At 43.0% G+C, this 19,281-nt stretch overlaps 1 protein-coding gene across 9 annotated transcripts in view; it reads left to right on the top strand.

The window, feature by feature from the left end:
* Positions 1-19,281, top strand: part of LOC115568823 (teneurin-3) — a 157,306-nt gene that overhangs the window by 80,271 nt on the left and 57,754 nt on the right. For 8 of the 9 annotated variants that reach the window (XM_030396460.1, XM_030396464.1, XM_030396461.1 and 5 more), the window contains 4 exons: positions 8,457-8,582; positions 10,353-10,567; positions 15,779-15,989; positions 17,097-17,198. In XM_030396460.1, the coding sequence (XP_030252320.1) occupies positions 8,457-8,582; positions 10,353-10,567; positions 15,779-15,989; positions 17,097-17,198 (654 nt within the window). The remainder of the gene's footprint in view (positions 1-8,456; positions 8,583-10,352; positions 10,568-15,778; positions 15,990-17,096; positions 17,199-19,281) is intronic. The other variant, XM_030396465.1, reaches the window with a different exon arrangement.

Below are 19,281 nucleotides of genomic sequence, written 5' to 3'. Positions count from 1 at the left end.
GAGGATGAAGGAGAATATTCAATTTATCTGTTCTCAAATCACAAACACAGTCCAATTACAGCGTTAGAAGAAAACAGTGCATGACAGATTATGGGACATTATTAAGATTATCATATTAATAAGAGTTGCACACCAACTGGTTTTGTCGCCACACACACACACACATCTCCAGAGTCGGTGTTACAGTAAGTCCCAAAAATGAGGGATTTTAGACTTGACTAACTTAATACTCGACTCCCTGAAGTCTTGATTTGACACTTGAGACTAGAAAGCAGAAACACTCTCGACTCAAGGTTTGATTAGACACAACAATAAGAAATAAACAACTCGGCATCACTCGGTCCTCACATATTAATTATTACGCCCTCGCCTTCAAGTTACACAATAAATGTCACAATAAATGAAAATGTCAGAAGCATAAACCATGCCATTTTAATGGTCGGCATTGTCCAGCAGTGTGTTGTTTGTGGCGACTCGTGAGCTGAAGACTTGGACTGACTGTCGGGGAGTTCAAGCTTGATTCAGACCCCAAAAGACTTTATGTTCTGCTCGTGTCTCACATCCTGTCTCAATCAGACACACGCTCACTGTCTCGGCTTTTCCCGCACCATCTCCCCGACTCTTTATCTGTATGGTTGACAACCCGTTAGCCTCATCAGTTCGAGGCCACAAACCTACCCGCCTTTAATCCGGCCCGTAGCTGTCCTTCAAACTAGCAGGCTGCACCAGCTCCGTGGTACCAATTAAAGAGAGGTCTGCACTTTTCCTCCTCACGTTGGTCCACTTAGTCGGTTCTGTCCCAGATCATGTCTGGAGGCAGTACAGGGGGTGAATATCTTATCTGTAAACTGCTCACATTACCAGATATTCGAGGCTGAACATCTGTGCCGGCTCAGGGCTTAGACCAGAACTTTCCCTTTGATTCTCTGGTGGGGCAGTTCAGGGAAAGATCTGCATCGGTAAATATCCGAGCCTGGAATGCAGATATTCTTTCTAGGGAACGGCGCTGTGTGTAGAGCTGATCTTGTACAAGTTAACACTGTGCATTTCAAACCAGTCAGCCAGACAAAACTGAGTAAACAGCCAACTCAGTCACCATAATACATGTTGGGAGTGTACATTTCTGTAAAGTTTTATTTTGGAACCTCAGCGATAGTCAGTTTTCATATGGGAGCTTTCTGCTGGTTTGTCGAGTCAAGTGGGAAATACGAAGAATAAATGAATTCATCAACAGCAGATCAAATAACCTGGGATTGTGTGACCTATAACATGTTGCCAAGACAACTTTGATAGAAACTTATACCTTGAAAAAAAATTGTTTTCACCTCTGCTGTGGAGACTCTGAGAGATTCAGTGATTGTTTAGCCGTGTGCAGCTTTCTTTTTATCTAACTGCACAAGAGCTTCATCCCAGCGGGCCGCCAGCGATTACTGCTCTGAAAAGAAAAAAAAAAAAGAGATTCAAAAGCCGCGTACTCCAGCAACAGCCCTGTGCTTTGAATCAACAGCAGTGAATATGAGTTCAAAATATTGAAGTCAAAACTCCAATTTATTTACTTTTTAAAAGCCACGGTGCTACTGTAGTACTGCAGCCGAGGCCACAGAGACAACAGAGGAGCGTCGGTCTCCTGCTCCTCAAAAGAAATGGAAGTGACAACTGCCAAAAGAAAAAGTGGAAGTGGAAGCTGAACTGGGCGGCTCACATCACACCAGAATGAGTGTGAGAATCTAGAAACACCTCTTCAGCAAAACCATTATTTTCCCTTTGTGCGGCACGCATGGTCCGATCTTTCTTTTTTTAGCAGTTTTTTGGAAGCAAATGAAAGTCCAACTAATCTCAGCACCGCCACACAGTGACAGGCGCACCATCCACACCAGCTGGGCCTGTAAAAGGTTTACAAAATGTTCCTCACCAGATGTGAAAAGGCAGGTAGGACGCAGCAGATCAAAGATAAAACACCAGTGGTAACACGCTCACACATCTTGAAACATAGTCTTGAACAGTGGTCGCTCACTCGGCAGTCTGTCTCCCGACTGCACCACCCCTCCACTTCCTGGCTCTGAACAATGGAATCTGATCATGCAATTGTAAAAGTGTTGAAACATAGTCAACGTGTGTTTTGTACGGTTTGTAGAAACATACGGCGCCAACATTTATTCTGCCCCACAGCGATGTTTTTTTGGCATAAAAAATGCAGCTGAATTCTTGTTATTGTCTGATGTGGAGGTGCAGCATCAGCTGTCACCCGTGTGCCTGGAAACTAGTATTTTTTGTGCCAGAAGTGACGTATTTCTTTCAGCTCTAGGGCGAGAAAACATGAGTCGATTATCTGCGGTGGCATTGGACAATCTTTAGACATGTCATTCGGTCAAACGGAACCAATGATAGACAAGCTGCTGAGAGTGAATGAAGCCGGCATGCCTCTTAATCTGTATGAAGTTTGATCTCTGCCAGGAGTATTTCTATTTCACTGCCTTCTCCTTTTTGCAGAAATTGCAGATGTCCCGATATGATTCAGTAGCGTCTGTCTGACTAAGCTCTCAGTCAGATATGCAGACATGGCCCCTGCACAGTTTCCAACAAGGCATTCCTGTCTCTTTCCATTTGACAGGGGGCCGTGCATCATCCCCATACTTCTGATCCCCAGTTCACAGAACGATAGCCAATTTGTGTCCTCAGGGGTTCCCTTTAAGACACAGGCAGAGTTTCAAATGGCCGGCACAGATGGCAGCGTCAGAAGGAAACACAAGTTGGGGAGCTGAACTCGTCTGACAAAAGGAAACAATCCAAAAACACTTGAACTATAAAGGAGACCTTGGCCCACAAAGTCTTTGTTGCACTTGAACCAGAACTCGTTCATTCTGTCACACAGGAAACGCTTTCATCTTGTTCAGGAAGATGAACTAATGTTCATCCTCTCCCCCTCCTTTGGGCATCATTTCCTATGAGAAGGCTTTCAAACATGTTTTTTTACAGCATGTGTCAAAGCTGACTTCTTGCTAACCTTTAGATTCTTGACCACAGCAATAAACCCGTTGCAGATTCATCTCTCCTCATGCCCTCCCTTGTCATCCGAGCCCTTAATCTTTACTCGGTGCCTCTCTCCCCTCGGCGGATATATAAGTATTCATCCAGCTTGGAGGCAGGGGAAATGTGACACAGTTGTATAAGGAGAAATATGGGGTTGTTGGGAAGATCCTATAACCGCTGTTTTATTGGTGAGTGGAGAGAGGGGGAGTGCTCTCTTGGAGGAGAGGTCATAAATGTGCTATATCAATATCAATATTCACAATCTCTTTATTGACCTAACTGTTTTGTTATTTGTTGCTGTTCATGATCTCGCGTCGTAAAATTAGTATGGATATACTGTATATGAATAATTTTTTACAACCTGGCTGCTCCTCTGAGTGTGAGAAGAATCAGTTGCTTTTTTGAATTTTTTTTTTTTTTTTTATTAGCACTCGCGCTCGCGACAGATCTGCTCGGTTTACTCAGAGAAACCGAGCAGAAACAGTCATTTGTTCAGCTGTTGTCACTAACACTTCTAGCAGATTGGATTCATTTACAACATTTTCATCCCAACAATCACCAACTCGTTTAATTGTAGACCTGTCGGATGTTTGGGAATTGTGTTTTTGGCCTGGTTCCAGAGTGTGTGTGTGTGTGTGTGTGCACGATGCTTCAGCTCCTCTTGAGTGTGTGTGTGTGCATGCATGCGTGTGTGTGTGTGTGTGTGTGTATGTGTGCGCGAGTTAAACAGATGCAGCCCTCTGCCACTCGCCTCAGGTGTCTGAGAGTGTTTCCACCACTCCCTCTCTCTTTCATCCACCGCCAATTCACCTGCCAGGTGCAATGACTCAAATAGCTACAATGTGCACTCGTACTTTAATACTTTTCTAGTGTCAGCTCGCAGAGTCCCTTCAGAACAAAGACAAACTCAAAGACACCTGCGCCTGTTATATGTTAAAAGGGGACCAAAAAAAAAAAAAAAGTGTGATCACCAGATCACCGCTGTTATCTGCAGCTTGAGTTCAGATTAATATGCCTCCCTGGCTTTTAAGAAACAAGTAGTTCAGGTAAAATGTTTTTTCATGGATTGAATCTGAGGAATAACATGCAGAACAATGCGTGAACTGGACCCCGGCTGACTCACAACAGCAGCTCCTGTAATTCAAATGAGCCACAGACCTGCTGAGGTGAGGCTTTCCAGTTCCAGCTCTGCAAACTAGCCTGATTGGAAGGATTTCAGCAATTGTTCAGACAGAGGGAGGCCAATCAGGACCGGGTCCAGCTTTGATGTGCTGATTGGATGTAGAGAGAGCATGTGGATTTTTGGAAATGCTCTTTAAATTGAACGGCACAAACAGCACCAAATGTGAAACGGAACATGTTTGATCAAAACGTTCATAACGAGAAGACGATGTATTCCCTTTTTTTCTGACATTTGCCTTTGAATGTCAGACAGAGAGATCTCATATAAATAATTTATTATAAAATAATTATTTAATTGGAGTGTGAATTTTTCTCAGTTGCTTTGTAAAAGTGCATCTGTCAGATTTCTAATTAAGGATGAAACTGATTCCCTGAAACTTAAAATTGAATTAATCTGAAAAGGAGAAAATCAATTTTGGACTATTCATGTGTTTTTCAGCCAAGGCCGGTGGATTAAAGCGATGGCTCTCATGAAACTCGTGACAGGGTGAGAACTTTTGGTTTTAATGAGGCCGAGCCAGTTACCACAGGAGAGTGGGTGCTGCAGGTGGCTCCACTCGGCAACTATGAGTGCTATGATTCTAATAAAAAAGACTGATATGGATCCAATAAAAATGAGAAATTCTGAAAAAGAAACCCTCAGAGACTAATCGAAGGTTACCTTGAGCTTGCTTCAATTACCACAGGACCAGAAGAAAACAAAACAAAGCCCGTCCCGGTCGTTCTCGTGTTGGAGAAGCCGTCGTTACGTTAGATTTTGTTGGAGACACAATCCCGGAAAACAGGAACATCTCAGCGATGCTCTGAGCTGTGCTGCTTCTGTCGAGGACTCCCCCGGGGAATGATTCTGGGGGAGATGTGCAGGCAGGTTCCAGCATAAAACAATGTTTATCTCAATAATTTCGAGGCTGTTCGGCTCCAAGTTGTTGTTGGCACACGGTGACTCCAGATGGGCCACCTCTCTCTGGTAAATGGGCTAATTACACTTGGTGAGGAAGGCCGTCAGAATGGCATCTTTTACATAATTTAAAGCAAAACACTTACGAAGTGTTTTTCTCATATATGTTTTTTAATGCCTGAGGTACAGGTGAAATATTATGAACTAATATTATTCAGCTCGGTAACCTGAGATCTCCAGGTAACAGCAGCACCTGCACTAATGTGGATCAGATGGGGATTTGTGAGGAGGATTTTCTCAGGCTCGTGTTTTTCACAGCTCAAGTGTTTGTGTTCCTGTGCACTAAATACCATGTGGATGTCAGAGCTCACACAAACGTGTTGTGAACTTACAAATCAGTGTCAGTGGAGGTGTTTCACATGGCAACTTCTGACTTCAGAGATTAGAGGCTGGCTGTTCCGGGTTCTGTCTCAGGCAGAGAAACACTCACGGCCCATAAATATTAATTGAACTGTCCGAGGCTGCAGAAATAACCTATGCAAATTCATAAATTGAGGGCTATTCACCTGAAAGCAATTTGTTGATGAGGTAAGTGTGGATCAGGCCCCGGCGCTCTAAGAGCAGTGAAGAGGAGAAGGCTCTCGATGGTTCTGTGCAGCGTGATACACGAGAGCCACTGTTAGCTTCATTGTTGGTGAAGAGCTGGTAGTGCTGGGAGATGGAGTGCACAGTGTTTTGCAGTGGAGAGTGTCTGGACTTATCATGCTATCTGAAGCAGAGTCTACAAGCAGGAACCAAGCCAGTCGAGATGTTTTATTAGACTCTGACTTTTAATCCAGCGCCACCGTGAAGCTGACATTTATAGTTCAGTGAAACATCTTGACAACTGATTTAGCACCTTCATTGGGCCAAAGGTTCAACTGAAGCATTTGCTGGGGTTGGTATTTGGGATGAGAAACCATCAGGTTTCAATATTTGTAAGCATGACACCACTTGATATATTTAAGATGACCTCAGGATGATTTCCAGCCATTTTTAAGCAGTATTTTAACCGGAAACGTGATTATTTCGCAGAATTGCGATTGGATCTTGACGTCAGATGAATTACCTGCAGATGCTAGCATGCTAACAGGCTAAACTATCACGGTGAACCCTGGTAAACTCTACCAGCTAACCACGAGCATGTTTGCATGTTTACTGTAAGCACGTTAGTGTGCTGATTGAGTGTTTCCTCTCATGTGGAATTACAAAGCTGTCAGAGGAGCATGTCACATTCTCAGCTACAAGGCAGCAACCTCTCATGTGTGAGAGCCCCGTCTGTCATCCCATGTCTCCCACTGAACCGCCATGTCCTGTCCTCTGTCAGTCAAGTCTGACACGTATTTTCCTCTCAACATTTAAAGGATTGATTTTCAAAAAATACTTCATGCTGATTTTGAAAAACCGGGTTTGTTTGGTAAAAAGATTATGCCACCTTTTATTCCTTCAGTAATACCTCAACCCACTTTAATTTCATGCTGTCAATCATTTTGCAAGAGCAGGTGTCGCCTTTTTGTTTCAGGCGGAGGGTGTTTCATTTCAGGTTAATGCGCCATGTCCTCAGCTGGTCTTAAAAAAAAATTTAAAATTGGGACCGAGCTCAGAACACAGTGTTTTCTGAAGAGACGGGAGCTTTTTTTTCTCAGTTTAGAGACACCAACCTGTTAGTGTAAGAAATACAAATATTTAGACAGTGAGCGGTTTGAGAAAGTTGGTTTTTTAAATGTTGTGTTTCAAAAGTTTTTCTAGGCCAAGGAGAACGTTCTGCATGTTTGGATCCAGTGTCGGGGACAAACGAGGAGGCCTTTAGAGAATTTGTTTAATTCTTGGCAACGTGTTAAGTCGCGGATTTTGCCTGCGCCTGACCGTGTTGCCAGAGAATTTGTCCGACAGCACTGAGACTGATGTGGGTCTGATTAAAGAGAGAGACAGATTCGACAACAGGAGTGCACAGTTCTGTTCACACTGGGAGGTACTGTCAGACGGGTCCATTCACAGGGTGTGGAAAAGTCAGACTTGTCAGAAATATTGACGGACCAGTCAGCATTAATTTCTGTTGCTGGTTTATTTCCCCGGCAACTGCAATGGATTATGACACGAGAGGTGATGCTGGCCGCCAAAATATATCAAAGACAATAAGAATAATCAAAAAAATATCACTCGGTATCAAATCTGCATCCGCTGATTGTAATTCAAGGCTACGAAGCGCCTATTATTTCATCCTTCATGCACAACGCTGCTTGTATTCTCACTAAACCGATGCCAAGTGTGTTCATCAGCAGGCTCCAAACAAACACATGGCCTTTTTTCTTAACAAAGCGTCGACTGATGGACTGTCCAGACTAGTTTTCCGTCTCTCTATTTGGTCTCTTCCTCACATTTGATATTCTCTCCGGCCCCCGTGTCCACCTTTCAAGTTATTTGCTGCAGTCAATATCTATCTTCCCAGCGAGCGACGGGTGTTGGAGAAAAAGTTCCTCCCGCAGATCAAATGGTCGGAAATCAAGATGCTTCCTCAGCATGTTCCCCGGCTGGTGACTTTGAAGGAGATTGGCCCTCTCGCTGCGCGCACAGAAGCACCTCAGCTTCCCAGAACAACAAGAACACAGTTTGATTGCTTCCAATACTGTGACAATAAAGCAGGTTTGGCTGAATGAAAGCCAGACACAGTTTAGTTATGTAAGAGAAACTAGAGGAGTGTTGCAGCAACTTACCCTCTCACTTCCTCCCCCCGCTGTGACTGTCTGTCTCAATAAGCTGCCTTACTCTTTCTTAAAAAGTCCCTCGCTTTCTGCCTCTTCCTCCAACTCACTCGTTCACACACACACGGAGCTGCGTCTGCGTGTCCTTCCTGCTTTGTATTAGTCGTGGAGACTTTAAGACTTCTCCAGTGTATCTCGTCTCCTCGCGCGCGGAGAAAGCTTTGTGACAAAATAGAAAATTCGGCTCCCTTTGATACAGTAGCTGTTTGTGTGCAGACACTCTGGCACGTTAATGAACAGCGCTCCCCACGGAAACATGCTGGAGCAACAGGGTTCCAAGGTATCGATTGAAATGACTTTGTCTGGCCTCTATCAGTGCTGTGTTTACACAAAAGCCAACCATGGCAGAGTCGCCTCAAAAACACAGAAAATGTGAGCTGAAATGTTGGAAGTTAAACTGTGTTTTTCTGCCTGCATTGGATCCATCCGTCGTGCTCTCCCACAGGTCTTTTGTCCTTAAGTGGCTTGATTGTTTTTGTGCGGCTATTTGCTTATTTGTTTATCCATTTCTCCAAGCCCACGCAGCTTTTTTGTGTATTTCACAGCAATGCACCTTTTCGGCCTCAATTGGCAGCTCCAAGAGTTGGACAACCAGCCGGCATTTGAAAACGGAGGAGTTGGGAAGACAGGGCCCACTCAGTCGAGCGTAGTGACAGCTCTGGCTGCTGACGGTGAGGAAATAAAAGACTGACATCTGAATAAACTGCTAATTAACATTTACAGTATTAATGCACAAGATTAATACTGTTTATTCTTGTGTTGGCTTCCCTGTATCTAAGAAATTTCTTTTGGTCAAGGTTATTGGCATATCTTCTCAAACATTCAGATTTTCATTTCAGTTGTGAAAAATAAAATATTCACTGGCTTTAAATGTGCAAATACTCTTGACTTCAAATAAATAAAGCTGCTTGTAATGAATGCTCCTTGAAATGGTATGCCATTTTTTTTTTTTTTTTTTTTTTCTTTTCATTTTAAGGTTAAAGGATCTTTTTAAAACACCAAAATACAAACGAATCCAATCAAGCGACGGTTCAAATGATGATTAAGAAAGACAAATTGCATCAACAAACCATTTGGCCTCGTGGATGATGGAGTGAAATGTTGGGTGCTCGCTGCCCAGTCAGCCTTTAGAGTTTATTGAGATCCTTCACCTTCTGAATATTAATTGACTCATTCCAGACAGCTTTGTACTGCTTAATCATAATCTTGGACCATTGTGTATTCAACAACAAGCAGGCAGGCGATCTCAGCTCACCTTTACAGCAAAAGCCACCAAATTAATCTCTAAGCACACGCAGGTATTTAGAATGCACGGCCACGAAAGCATTAATTGAGTTGAGTAGGCCAGGCAAAAGCTCAATTGTTTAAACTCGGCTAGATTTAAATCCTCATAAGTACTGCTAATTAAGATAGCATGAGGCAGGTTTTGGACTGTTTAAAGGCAATCAATAGCCGGCTATTATTCTCCCAGAGGTAAACTTGGCTTCCAGTCTTCACTTTGACTGAAGCTAAAGTGACAGGCAATGGCCTCATTACACACACAACACTGAGGGATGCAAATAATGGGAGGTCTGGGACAAACAGATACTCTCTCAGCTACAGTATATACAGGTTCACTCAGTCAAACAGCTCTTACAAGATGCCGGAGCAAAGGTTGAGTTATTGTTTCAGGACAACGCTGCGTCGTCCACGCAACACATGAGAAGTCATCGCCTCAATAAAGAGCACAGCTGCGTTTCATGTATAACAGAGCTTTAGACGGCGAGGACTTGAAAACGCTTTACAGATTTGTCTTCTTAACAAACCGTTCTTGTAAACGCTCCGTGCAGTCCACAGTTTTTCATGTGAGCATGAGTCACATTAAACCGGCCGTCCGTCCATCTTTGGCGCTGTAAGGACACAGTTTAAGGACATCATTCGCAAAAAATTGTTTTGATTTGCTGTTATTGCTCTGGCAAGGTAGAGCTCGGTATATCTGACAGATTCCATTTAGACCTTATCTGAGACGAAGCATCCCTCTATGAGTCACCGGGACCAGAGAAAAGATGGGACGTGCGGCCTGTTAAGAGTCTTATAAAAAGCCAATTATATGTGGTCATTTCTTTCTGTTAGCAGTGCATCATGGACCACGGGGGACCATTACTCTTAATCCTGTCTTGTTTGGTCATCGCTCATTTGGAAAAAGATATGACTATCTTATTAAGCCCCTGCTTGAATAAGATTACACCGGGAAAAAGAAATAATGCAGAATTTACTGATATCCAGAGATCAAAGACCTGCACCAAAAGCAAGATTGTATTTGTGATGTGAGCGTGAAGGTTTTAGTTGATGGCATGAAAGGCTCTGATGATGACGGATTTATCCCACATCATCATAACTGTGCTGTTGTGATCCTGTAACACCTTATGTAACTCAGGCGGGGGTGTGTTTCCGTCTTCTAGGGAGGACTAGCGTGCTCCATCAGGAGAACAACTCCATCGATAGCGGACAGGTGGACATAGGGAAGCGGGCGGCTCAGAGCGTCCCACCGGGGATGTTCTGGCGCTCTCAGCTGAGCATGGAGCAGCCACGCTTCCTCAAGTTCAACATCTCGGTACAGAAGAACGCGCTGATTGGAGTCTACGGACGAAAGGGTCTCGCACCGTCTCACACTCAGGTAAAGCCCCTTTTTAAAATGTTTCTGAATCATTTTAATCTGCTTGTCACTCTTTAAAGCACGACTTTGTAACTTTCTCTTACAAAACGAAAAGTCTGATTCATATGCAATAAAATCTGTCACTCAGGGGTTTTGCAGCATCAGCTTAATTTGTTTTTGGTATTACCATAAGCTTATGGTGGCTTATGGTGGCTAAAGTAAACAAACTTTGATAGCTATTAATAGATTAGATATCTGACATTACTGAGTCAGGTCATCGATTTTAAGACTCTGCTCTCTGCTCGTGCTCCTGTTATATTCTGTCATGTCAGAGAGGAACATTTCAGTCGTTTGATTATATAAATAAAACAAGAATCTTAAAGAATATTAACTCATCTCTATAATAACCACTTATGATATGTTTACACCAAAATTAGCATCTATAAATGGGTTTTTTAAAGGCTGGTGAAACCGCTAAATGGGTTGAATGACTCTTCATTACTGCCAGTAGAGGATTCTGCCTGTGAAGGTCGGTGAATGTCAGGGTGGTAACCTTTTGAAATCTTTTATTTAGGTCTAAAAGATAAGGTCGGTAAGTTATTCTCAGAGCATTTTTCATTTATTTGTAGGAAATCTCTCCAGACAGCAATCAATAGATCAAATGAACAAACAGAAACAAAGTCCAGTGTCTGTGGCTTTTGCAGGTCTCGAATAAGCCGATCCAACCATCCTGTTTGACCCGTGTGAAAACACTGGACCGGTGTGCAGTCTGTCTACCAATGTCCGGATATACTGTTCATGCTATTAGCAAACTAGCTGCACAAGACTGGCAGGAAAGTGCTGCCGAATATTTCCCGATACAAACGCGTTAGCTCGACAGCAGTCAGTACTCACATGCTCGTTTTTCTTTATGTTCAATATGAAAATGTTTTCTCACCTGAGAGTGAAACATGACGTAGCTGGATAAGGAAGCAGCACCTCAGCTAACTGCAGCAACTGACGCCTCCAGTGGCTAACGTTAGCACAAAGCACGCAGCCCCTGAGCCGAGCTAACCCAGTTAGCACAAAGTTAGCCTTTTTGGGCTGAGGTGTATTTGTGACGGTTATTTGTTCTTATGTTTGTATGATTGTGCTTTTAACGGGCAATCAAAATAACAGCTGACAAATCTTGATGCTGGCATTGCCACAGGAAAGGTCAGTGTCCTTTTTAGCTCTGTTTTGGTCTCCACCACCTCCTGAGAGAAAAGTCTGGCTCGTCACTAAACGCTCCACTATCTTCTCCAGCTTCTCTCTGTCTGCCTGCCATTTGTTGCTGCGCAGGTTGTGTACAGTGTTTTTTTGCCGTTATCAACAGCTGCTTGTTGTGTCTGGAAACACAAGAGCTGAGGGGAACTGACGATTTGATAACAATAATAATAATAATAATAATTCTCTGTGGATTAGTCGTTACAAGCATCATAAAATGCACCCTTGTGATCAGTTGTAGGGAATGTAAAGTGGCTATTTCAAAGTCGTCTTTCAAAAAACTGCATCAAACAATGTAAATACATATAATTTGACAGGTTTTTTTTCTCCGCTCATTATTTAAATTCTGGACATTTGCAAATTAGGACTGGGTGCTAGTTGAGTCTCAGTTTTCTCCTCCCAGCTTCGATTTGCCTGTGTGGGCACGCACGTCTTTCACTTCCACTAAATGTCTGCCATTTGCAAATTGAAGTGTTTCCAAAACGTCTGATGTGTCACTTGAATGACATTTCTGGGCATCCGAATGTCCGATGTCTGGTGATGGTGATGGAAGCACTCAGACAATGGCTATTTTCCACCACACTTGACTGCAAAAGCTCTTAGCTTCACCTTCTTGACATTCTCTCTAAGTAAAGATGGGCTTCGCTCAAGTGTAGACGGTTAGGGCCACTCTTTGATGGAAGAAAGGCCGATACCAGTGACAACAGGTGAGCTGGATTGCACTTTCAAGGTGAAAAAAGGAAGCCCAGAAGAATCAAAGACCGTAGGGTACTAATTAACAAGACACTACTTTTATGTCTCGGCCAATTGTCGTACAGACACTCAAGCTTGTCAATGCTGGACACTGTGTCCATTGTGGCCGTCCCTAAATTACATACTGTTCAGGGACCGGAGGCTCAAATCAATGCATTTACTTAACTGAGCATGAAAGACCCCAATGAGAGGTATTGACCGTTCGTGTATTCACTGCTTGGAAGACGAGACAACATTTAAGTGCAACAGCCTTTCTACCCTTTTCAAATATAGACTTCCTCCATCTGCTATCGAGTGTCTGTCGGCGCTAATACAAAAACCAAACAACTTGGAAGCAACAAACTTCTGTTGTTGTTGTTTTTTTTTCTTTCTAAAGAATTTGTACTCAGTTCAAGTGCCAGACTAAGTTCACTCAATCTAAAAGCTGAAGAATTAACAGGCTGCGGGCGTTCCTCCTCCTCAGTCCGAGGGGCATCCGGCCGTCTCTCCGCGCTCCGTCTCCTGCCTGTTATTCACTGGTATTGTTGGATTGAGATGAGTTGGGGGGCTTTCACACCGGCTAATCGAGATGTATGCACTCGGCCAGGAGGTTTAGGGCTCGTGGGATGAACTGTTTTATTACTTCCCCCTCAAGCCACCAACACAAAGAAGTCAACTTCCCCCAGGTTAATATCCCTCGCTGCCCCCCCGCTCTACTCAAAGGGGTTTAAATCACAGTGTTGACTCCACCTGCCCCTCGCTTAATGCTCTTTCCTGTCATTTGCAAGTCAACTGAAAAGGTTGCCGGGGTCCATGTTGGTTACATTCCCGAGCACCAAATCCGATTTTAATATATTTTCCTGTCTCGTCCGTTCTGTCTGGACGAGGCCGGACGTTGTGCACATATTGATTTAAAGCTGTTTTAATTAATTTTTGGCCGTTATGTGGAGAAGAACTCAATCACAAGATGATGGATTAAAAACGCCAACATGTGAGGAGCTTATTAAGTTTTTTTTGGCTAGCGTTGATAAATAATTGCTGATTTTAGTCACCGAGTGGAAACAGAGCAACACCAGCTTTCATTTGGAGTTGCGTTTGTGGCCGTCCAATGAATGCGCGTCCAACTTTCATTCTTTCAGCTCTGATTCGGTCTGCAACACAGATATTTGGCTCTTTTACCAGACAGAAGTTACGCACCAGCTCCTAACTTTGTCTGCCTGTATTCTGTGCTGAGCAGGTAAAAGCCTCTACGGCGAGTTTATCATCATTTTATTGCTGAGAACGGATTCCCCACTTCTTCCGAAAATGGGGCTGGTAAAGCGGGTTTGTTTTGATTTATTGCGGCCCGTGAAACCAATAAGAAGAAGGAGACCCGAAAGCTCCATAGAGCTGCAGATTTGGGCTGGAATTGGGTTTTGGGTAAAAAATGGTCACATTACACATGTAGCATGAAGAAATGCTACAGTTTAAAATCTTGATTATTACAACACACAAAAAAACGAATGTTACATTGTTAGTGGAAGTGTTAGGACATAATTCTATTCCCCATTTTTTTTTTAATGAGAAAAAATATTAAAAACAGAGATTTCGAGGATTTTCCCAATATTTTCTGATTTTAAGGGGGGACTCTTGCTGATCTGCTCCAAAGTGAGGTATTTAACATTTTCACCCATTTCCCATAGCTGTTATTTTTCTTTTTGCACTGTGAGTTCAGTGATTACTGTCAGCCGCAGTGTGCCGGGTCCTCCTGCTGCAGGAAACACACCTCTGATGTGGAGGAACCATTACATTTGACACTGGCAATTTAAACTGCCGCCTTTTTTTGAGAAAATCTGGTAATTTTCAAATTAATTTTAAATTAAAATGACACGCTATTTTAGAAACTACTCTCATACGCTGCTCGGATGTCTTTAATATTTCACTTTCAGTCAAAAATCAATGGCTTTACAGTTCATCAAAGCTCTCTGCAAACAGCCTCCTCATTGGATTTAAATCCGAGCCCTTCTAAAAAAAAAAAAAACTAGCTACAGTGCCAATCTGTATGCATCACACTCCCAAGCAACCCACAGACTCTTTCCCACCCTGAGTCTTCACTATGGGCTCAGTACATCTGTGTAGCAACCAGCCGCTTTAGACAGGGGATCTGTCTGCATCTGCTGCGCTCGTCTGCAGCCTATAGCCTGTTTGGGGATTGCTTGTGTGTGTTACACTGTTTTTCTGCTGCAGTGCTCCGTATCGTACAGCCTCACTCAGAATGAGGTTCAGGTGTTGAGCAGGTGCACTGAGAGCAGATGCGCCGCTTTACTCGTTTCACTTGGCAGGGATGACTCGTTACTCCTTGTTTACCCCGTAAATCAATGTTTGTTTGAAAAAAAATAAAAAAAATCGAGAGAGAGAAACATTCAGCTGCATTCCAAATATATAGGAACGAAAAATGAGCGTGATTTCTAACGTATACTGCTGATGGACTGTTTATACTGTGTATCCGTCAACTTCAGAGATTCTGACCTTACAAACAAGGACACGCTTGCTTTGATTTATTCCTGGACATGATATATTATATTATCTCGATAATACCTTCAGTATCTTCACTGTATTTCAGAGAGTCGTGGCTATAAAAAAAAAACAAACAAAAAGATAATTGAAACATGTCAAACATTAGGAGCAGTTTTCACATGATGTATTGACTTTAATTAGATGTTATTAAAGAAAGTGTTCCTCTTCTGAGTTGATCCTTTTTTTATCTGTATTACGTGCAGGTGCACCAGCGGTGAATAACTGAATTTCAATCGTCGGCATCCACACAGCGCATCATCAATGTTAATTTAACAGGTGATAATAAACACATCGCGAGAGTCTTTTTAAGTGCACTCCCGTCGGAGTTAATAATATATTTTTGGAATATTTTGGAGTGTTTGCCCCAGAGCCATATCGCCTCCATCAGTATACAAACAACTCTCCAACAACGTCTTTCAACTCCAAATAACTGTCACTGAAAAATCAACATTTATTATACTCGAGTATTTGCTGTGTGCACAGACCTGTTCTGGTTCTGGAGTCTTGCGTTGCGACTTTGAAGAGTTCCTCTCACACTGTTCGGGAAATCACTAGAGGAGCTGCATACAAAGCATCCAGCGGAGAGAGATATAAGCTTTTTGAACTCCTGTGCCTCTTTACTGCCTGATTTAATTAGACAGACATTAAAATAACAAGCATCTGCATCTGGTGGAATGTGTTCTGGCTGTTGTTTTGCAGTATGACTTTGTGGAGCTGTTGGACGGCAGCCGGCTCATCGCCAAAGAGCATCGGACTCAGAGCGATCAGGAGACGAGGGCCCGGCTGGATCATTCGGTCACCGTCCATCAAGCCGGATTCATCCAGTACCTGGACGTGGGGGTGTGGCACCTGGCGTTTTATAACGATGGACGGAACGTGGAGGCAGTGTCCTATAACACCATCATCCAGGGTACGAGGGCACACATCTGCTGCAACCGCTGATGAGTGATTGGAATGATGTGTAATGACATGTTTGGAAGACTTTAATTTACTTTTAACAGCTGCGCCTGCACGAACAAACAGTTAGGTCGTTTGGAAATTCTGCCAGCCACACAAACAAGATGAGATTTTCAAACTTTAAGCCACCTAGGAGGCAGATCGAGGTTTCGCGCTGGACGGTAGTGGATTATAGTGCCGAACGTGAGATACAAGCCCGTACACGGCATTGATCCCTCCCTCCTAACAACCTCTTCAGTGTTCTGAACTCTGTGAAAATTTCCTTGTGGGTTCTGAGGTAGGAAAAACACTAAGGTTGAGTTAACGTTTTTTTCTTTTTCTATTTCCTTCGGGAGTCCCATTGATCTGCCCCTACAAATACGAAGGTATTGATGTGTGAGGTCAAAATTGCCCTGGTCCCGACGCTGGCTCGATGAACATCCAATACAAGTCGGAGTAATAACAAAAAAGTTTGCCCTCTTAACGCCGATCAAAATGAGGGGCCTGGTCTGTTGGGGGTGCCCTTTATGAGCGATGGTCTGTTGAATGAACACAAGATCTGTCTGTAGGATATGTCAGATTAACTTCAACTCAGAGAGGATTTGAGCTGTAAACACTCAGGAGATTGCATGGCTTGTGTGGGCATGATCAGTCATTCAAGGGTTTGAGGGGGGAGGATGAGGCGGTGGAGAAGACAGGAGGAAAGGAAAAATGTGCCAAAGGAATTGAATTATTTGGTCTAATTTAAAATGCCTGTGTGGCTTTTACTTAACATGGCTTAGACGGGAACAGTCAGCCTCCAGTATACATGTTCTGGAGGCTTAGACCTTAGTGGGACATGGACAAATAGCTGTAAATGTATGCCATGCCTGATACAAGGACTGCAGATAAGGGATGCTTAGAAAGCCCAGATTCATGCGGGGTTGGGGGGGAGATAAGTTAGTATCTAGGATGTCTTGCAGTATTTCTTAAACTGTGCAGTTGTCAAATGTTATATTGTGGAAGGAATTTTTAGATTTGCCCTAATATGACAACCTGATGAGTTATTAATAGTTGGACTCGCTCTCCACCTTCCCCACAGATTCTGTCACGGAGTGCACACACAACTGTTACGGGAACGGAGAGTGTGTGGCGGGATCCTGTCACTGCTTCCCAGGATTCATAGGGCCGTACTGTTCCAGAGGTAATTATTAAGCTCATATATTAACTCTTTTTCTGTCCATTCAGCACATGATTGGATTCTTTTTTTAATTTGGGATGACTGCAGGTCAGTTACCCCAGCACAATGAAGGTTAATGGAATTTTGTGTATGATGCCCAAAGCATTGAAAAAGTATATATCACGGTATTCCGTACAGCTAGCTCGATAAATTGTCTATGCTGAGGATATATTGGCCTTTATTAGCTTGCTGCAGATTTATCGATAAAGGCTTCTATGTCAGCTCATTACAAGAAATTCATCGAAGAAATGTCATTAATACTGTAAGTTTGAGATAATTTAGACGCAGCAGGGAGCACTGAGGGGTTCATTCTCCAATCACAGAATGTAACTAATTTAGGCGATAGTCATCAATAATATATGTTCATTTAAAAAGGCCGAGAACAATATTGGACAAAATACCGTTGGTGGATCTTTGTGAGTCTCTGATGGGTCTTTAAAAACTCCAGGATCCGTCAGGTGCTTCTGCCTCGCTCGCTCTGATGAATCCACACTGTGCCGCTACCTGCTTATCATTCACTATGTTTACAAGATATTCCACTGTAATTCAGAATTTGATACAGGTCATGCAAACAGCACATTCCATCTGCATCCTGATTTACGTTGTTGGTCTGATTGCGATGTGATGCGTTGGCTCTTTGAGGAGGAGATCAACGTCTCAGCCAGGTTTATACAAACTGCACGATTAAGACCGAGAACACCGTGTCCGACGTAATAACACATTTTCTTTCATTGATTTGTTCGTCCTGAGATGCTCTTCACTTGAATCTGTGGAGCTGCGTATTATGGGATGTCACGCGGCCATCTTTGGCTGGTTGTTGTTAGCGTCTTGTGAGCCCATATGTGCCGGGTACTGCTCAGGGAACAAAACAAATCAGTGAATCAACGTACAGTATATTGTGATTCAGGCTTTTCAGGCGTCTGATCATTTTCCCAGCGGAGACTTGAGACGCACGCTGATGTTATCCAGGTTTTAAGAGCACGCTCACGTTTACAGCACGCTCACAATATGCATCTCAAACGGAGCACTTGCCACAGTTTGCACACACGGCTCCGGCCTCGGGTTATCAGCTTTGTACAATGCCGAGCCAACAGATTTCTGAGCTGTGGCGGAGACGCGTGTCTGAGGGATTAGCTCGTATTCCTGGTCAGAAGGAGAATCATACCTAGTTTCACACATTATGAAAGGTTTGGCGCGGAACAAAGCAATTGCTCTTCACTGCCTGTATAGAAGTTCAATGAATAATCGTTTGGCTTAGTTAAGTGTGAAAAAGTAGGTTGCATTGTTCTCCAGTGTGTTTTATTAGAGATATGATCACAACTAAAACCCCAGAAATACTTTAAAGTCACCAATATTTTTTGCTGGATGGATGTTATTATTCTCCACGACGGTCGGCAGAAGCTTGTTCCACGTTTTCTGATTTCAGAGTAAAACAACATGGTTTAATAAAAAGTTAAGACTGTGTTTGTTTACACAGGGGAATAGTGTAGAACAATATATAACATATATTTCTTTGTTCCTGTTCATGAAGATATGACGAGGATGTGCAGAGCCATCAATCCTGATTTTATTTGAGATCTAGTGGAGGAGTTGCTGAGTGCTTTTGTATGTTTGAGACAGGCTTTGAGTTTGTGGTGATTGTTATAATAGTGTAATATATTATAGTGTGATTTTCATGCAGACCCCAAGAAGAGGAGCTGCTGTTTAATTAAAGTTACTAATTGGAATCTAAATAAACAAACTTCGATATCAACAAGTTTTGTTGGATATGCACGACTGCTTTTATTAATTTAGAACATTCTTTTTTATCTGCCGTGTAAAGAGCTTTGTGGGAGTCAGTGAGGCAACTTTAAACCAAAAATGGTCCCAAAGAAAACCGTCGAGAACGTTTATTGATGCAGTCGTTTAACGCTGCCATTGTGACGCAGCGACGGCCAAAATCTCACAGATGGATGCGTCCAAATCTGGGCACATAAAACCAAAGATATCTGCGTGATCAGAGAACCGATAAAGATAATGTGCATGGACAGAGCCGAGAAAAAAGAAT

Source organism: Sparus aurata, chromosome 18, assembly GCF_900880675.1.
Source record: "Sparus aurata chromosome 18, fSpaAur1.1, whole genome shotgun sequence".
NCBI lineage: Eukaryota > Metazoa > Chordata > Actinopteri > Spariformes > Sparidae > Sparus > Sparus aurata.
The sequence above is the reverse complement of the archived record's forward strand: the minus strand, read 5'-3'. Positions and strand labels throughout refer to the sequence as shown.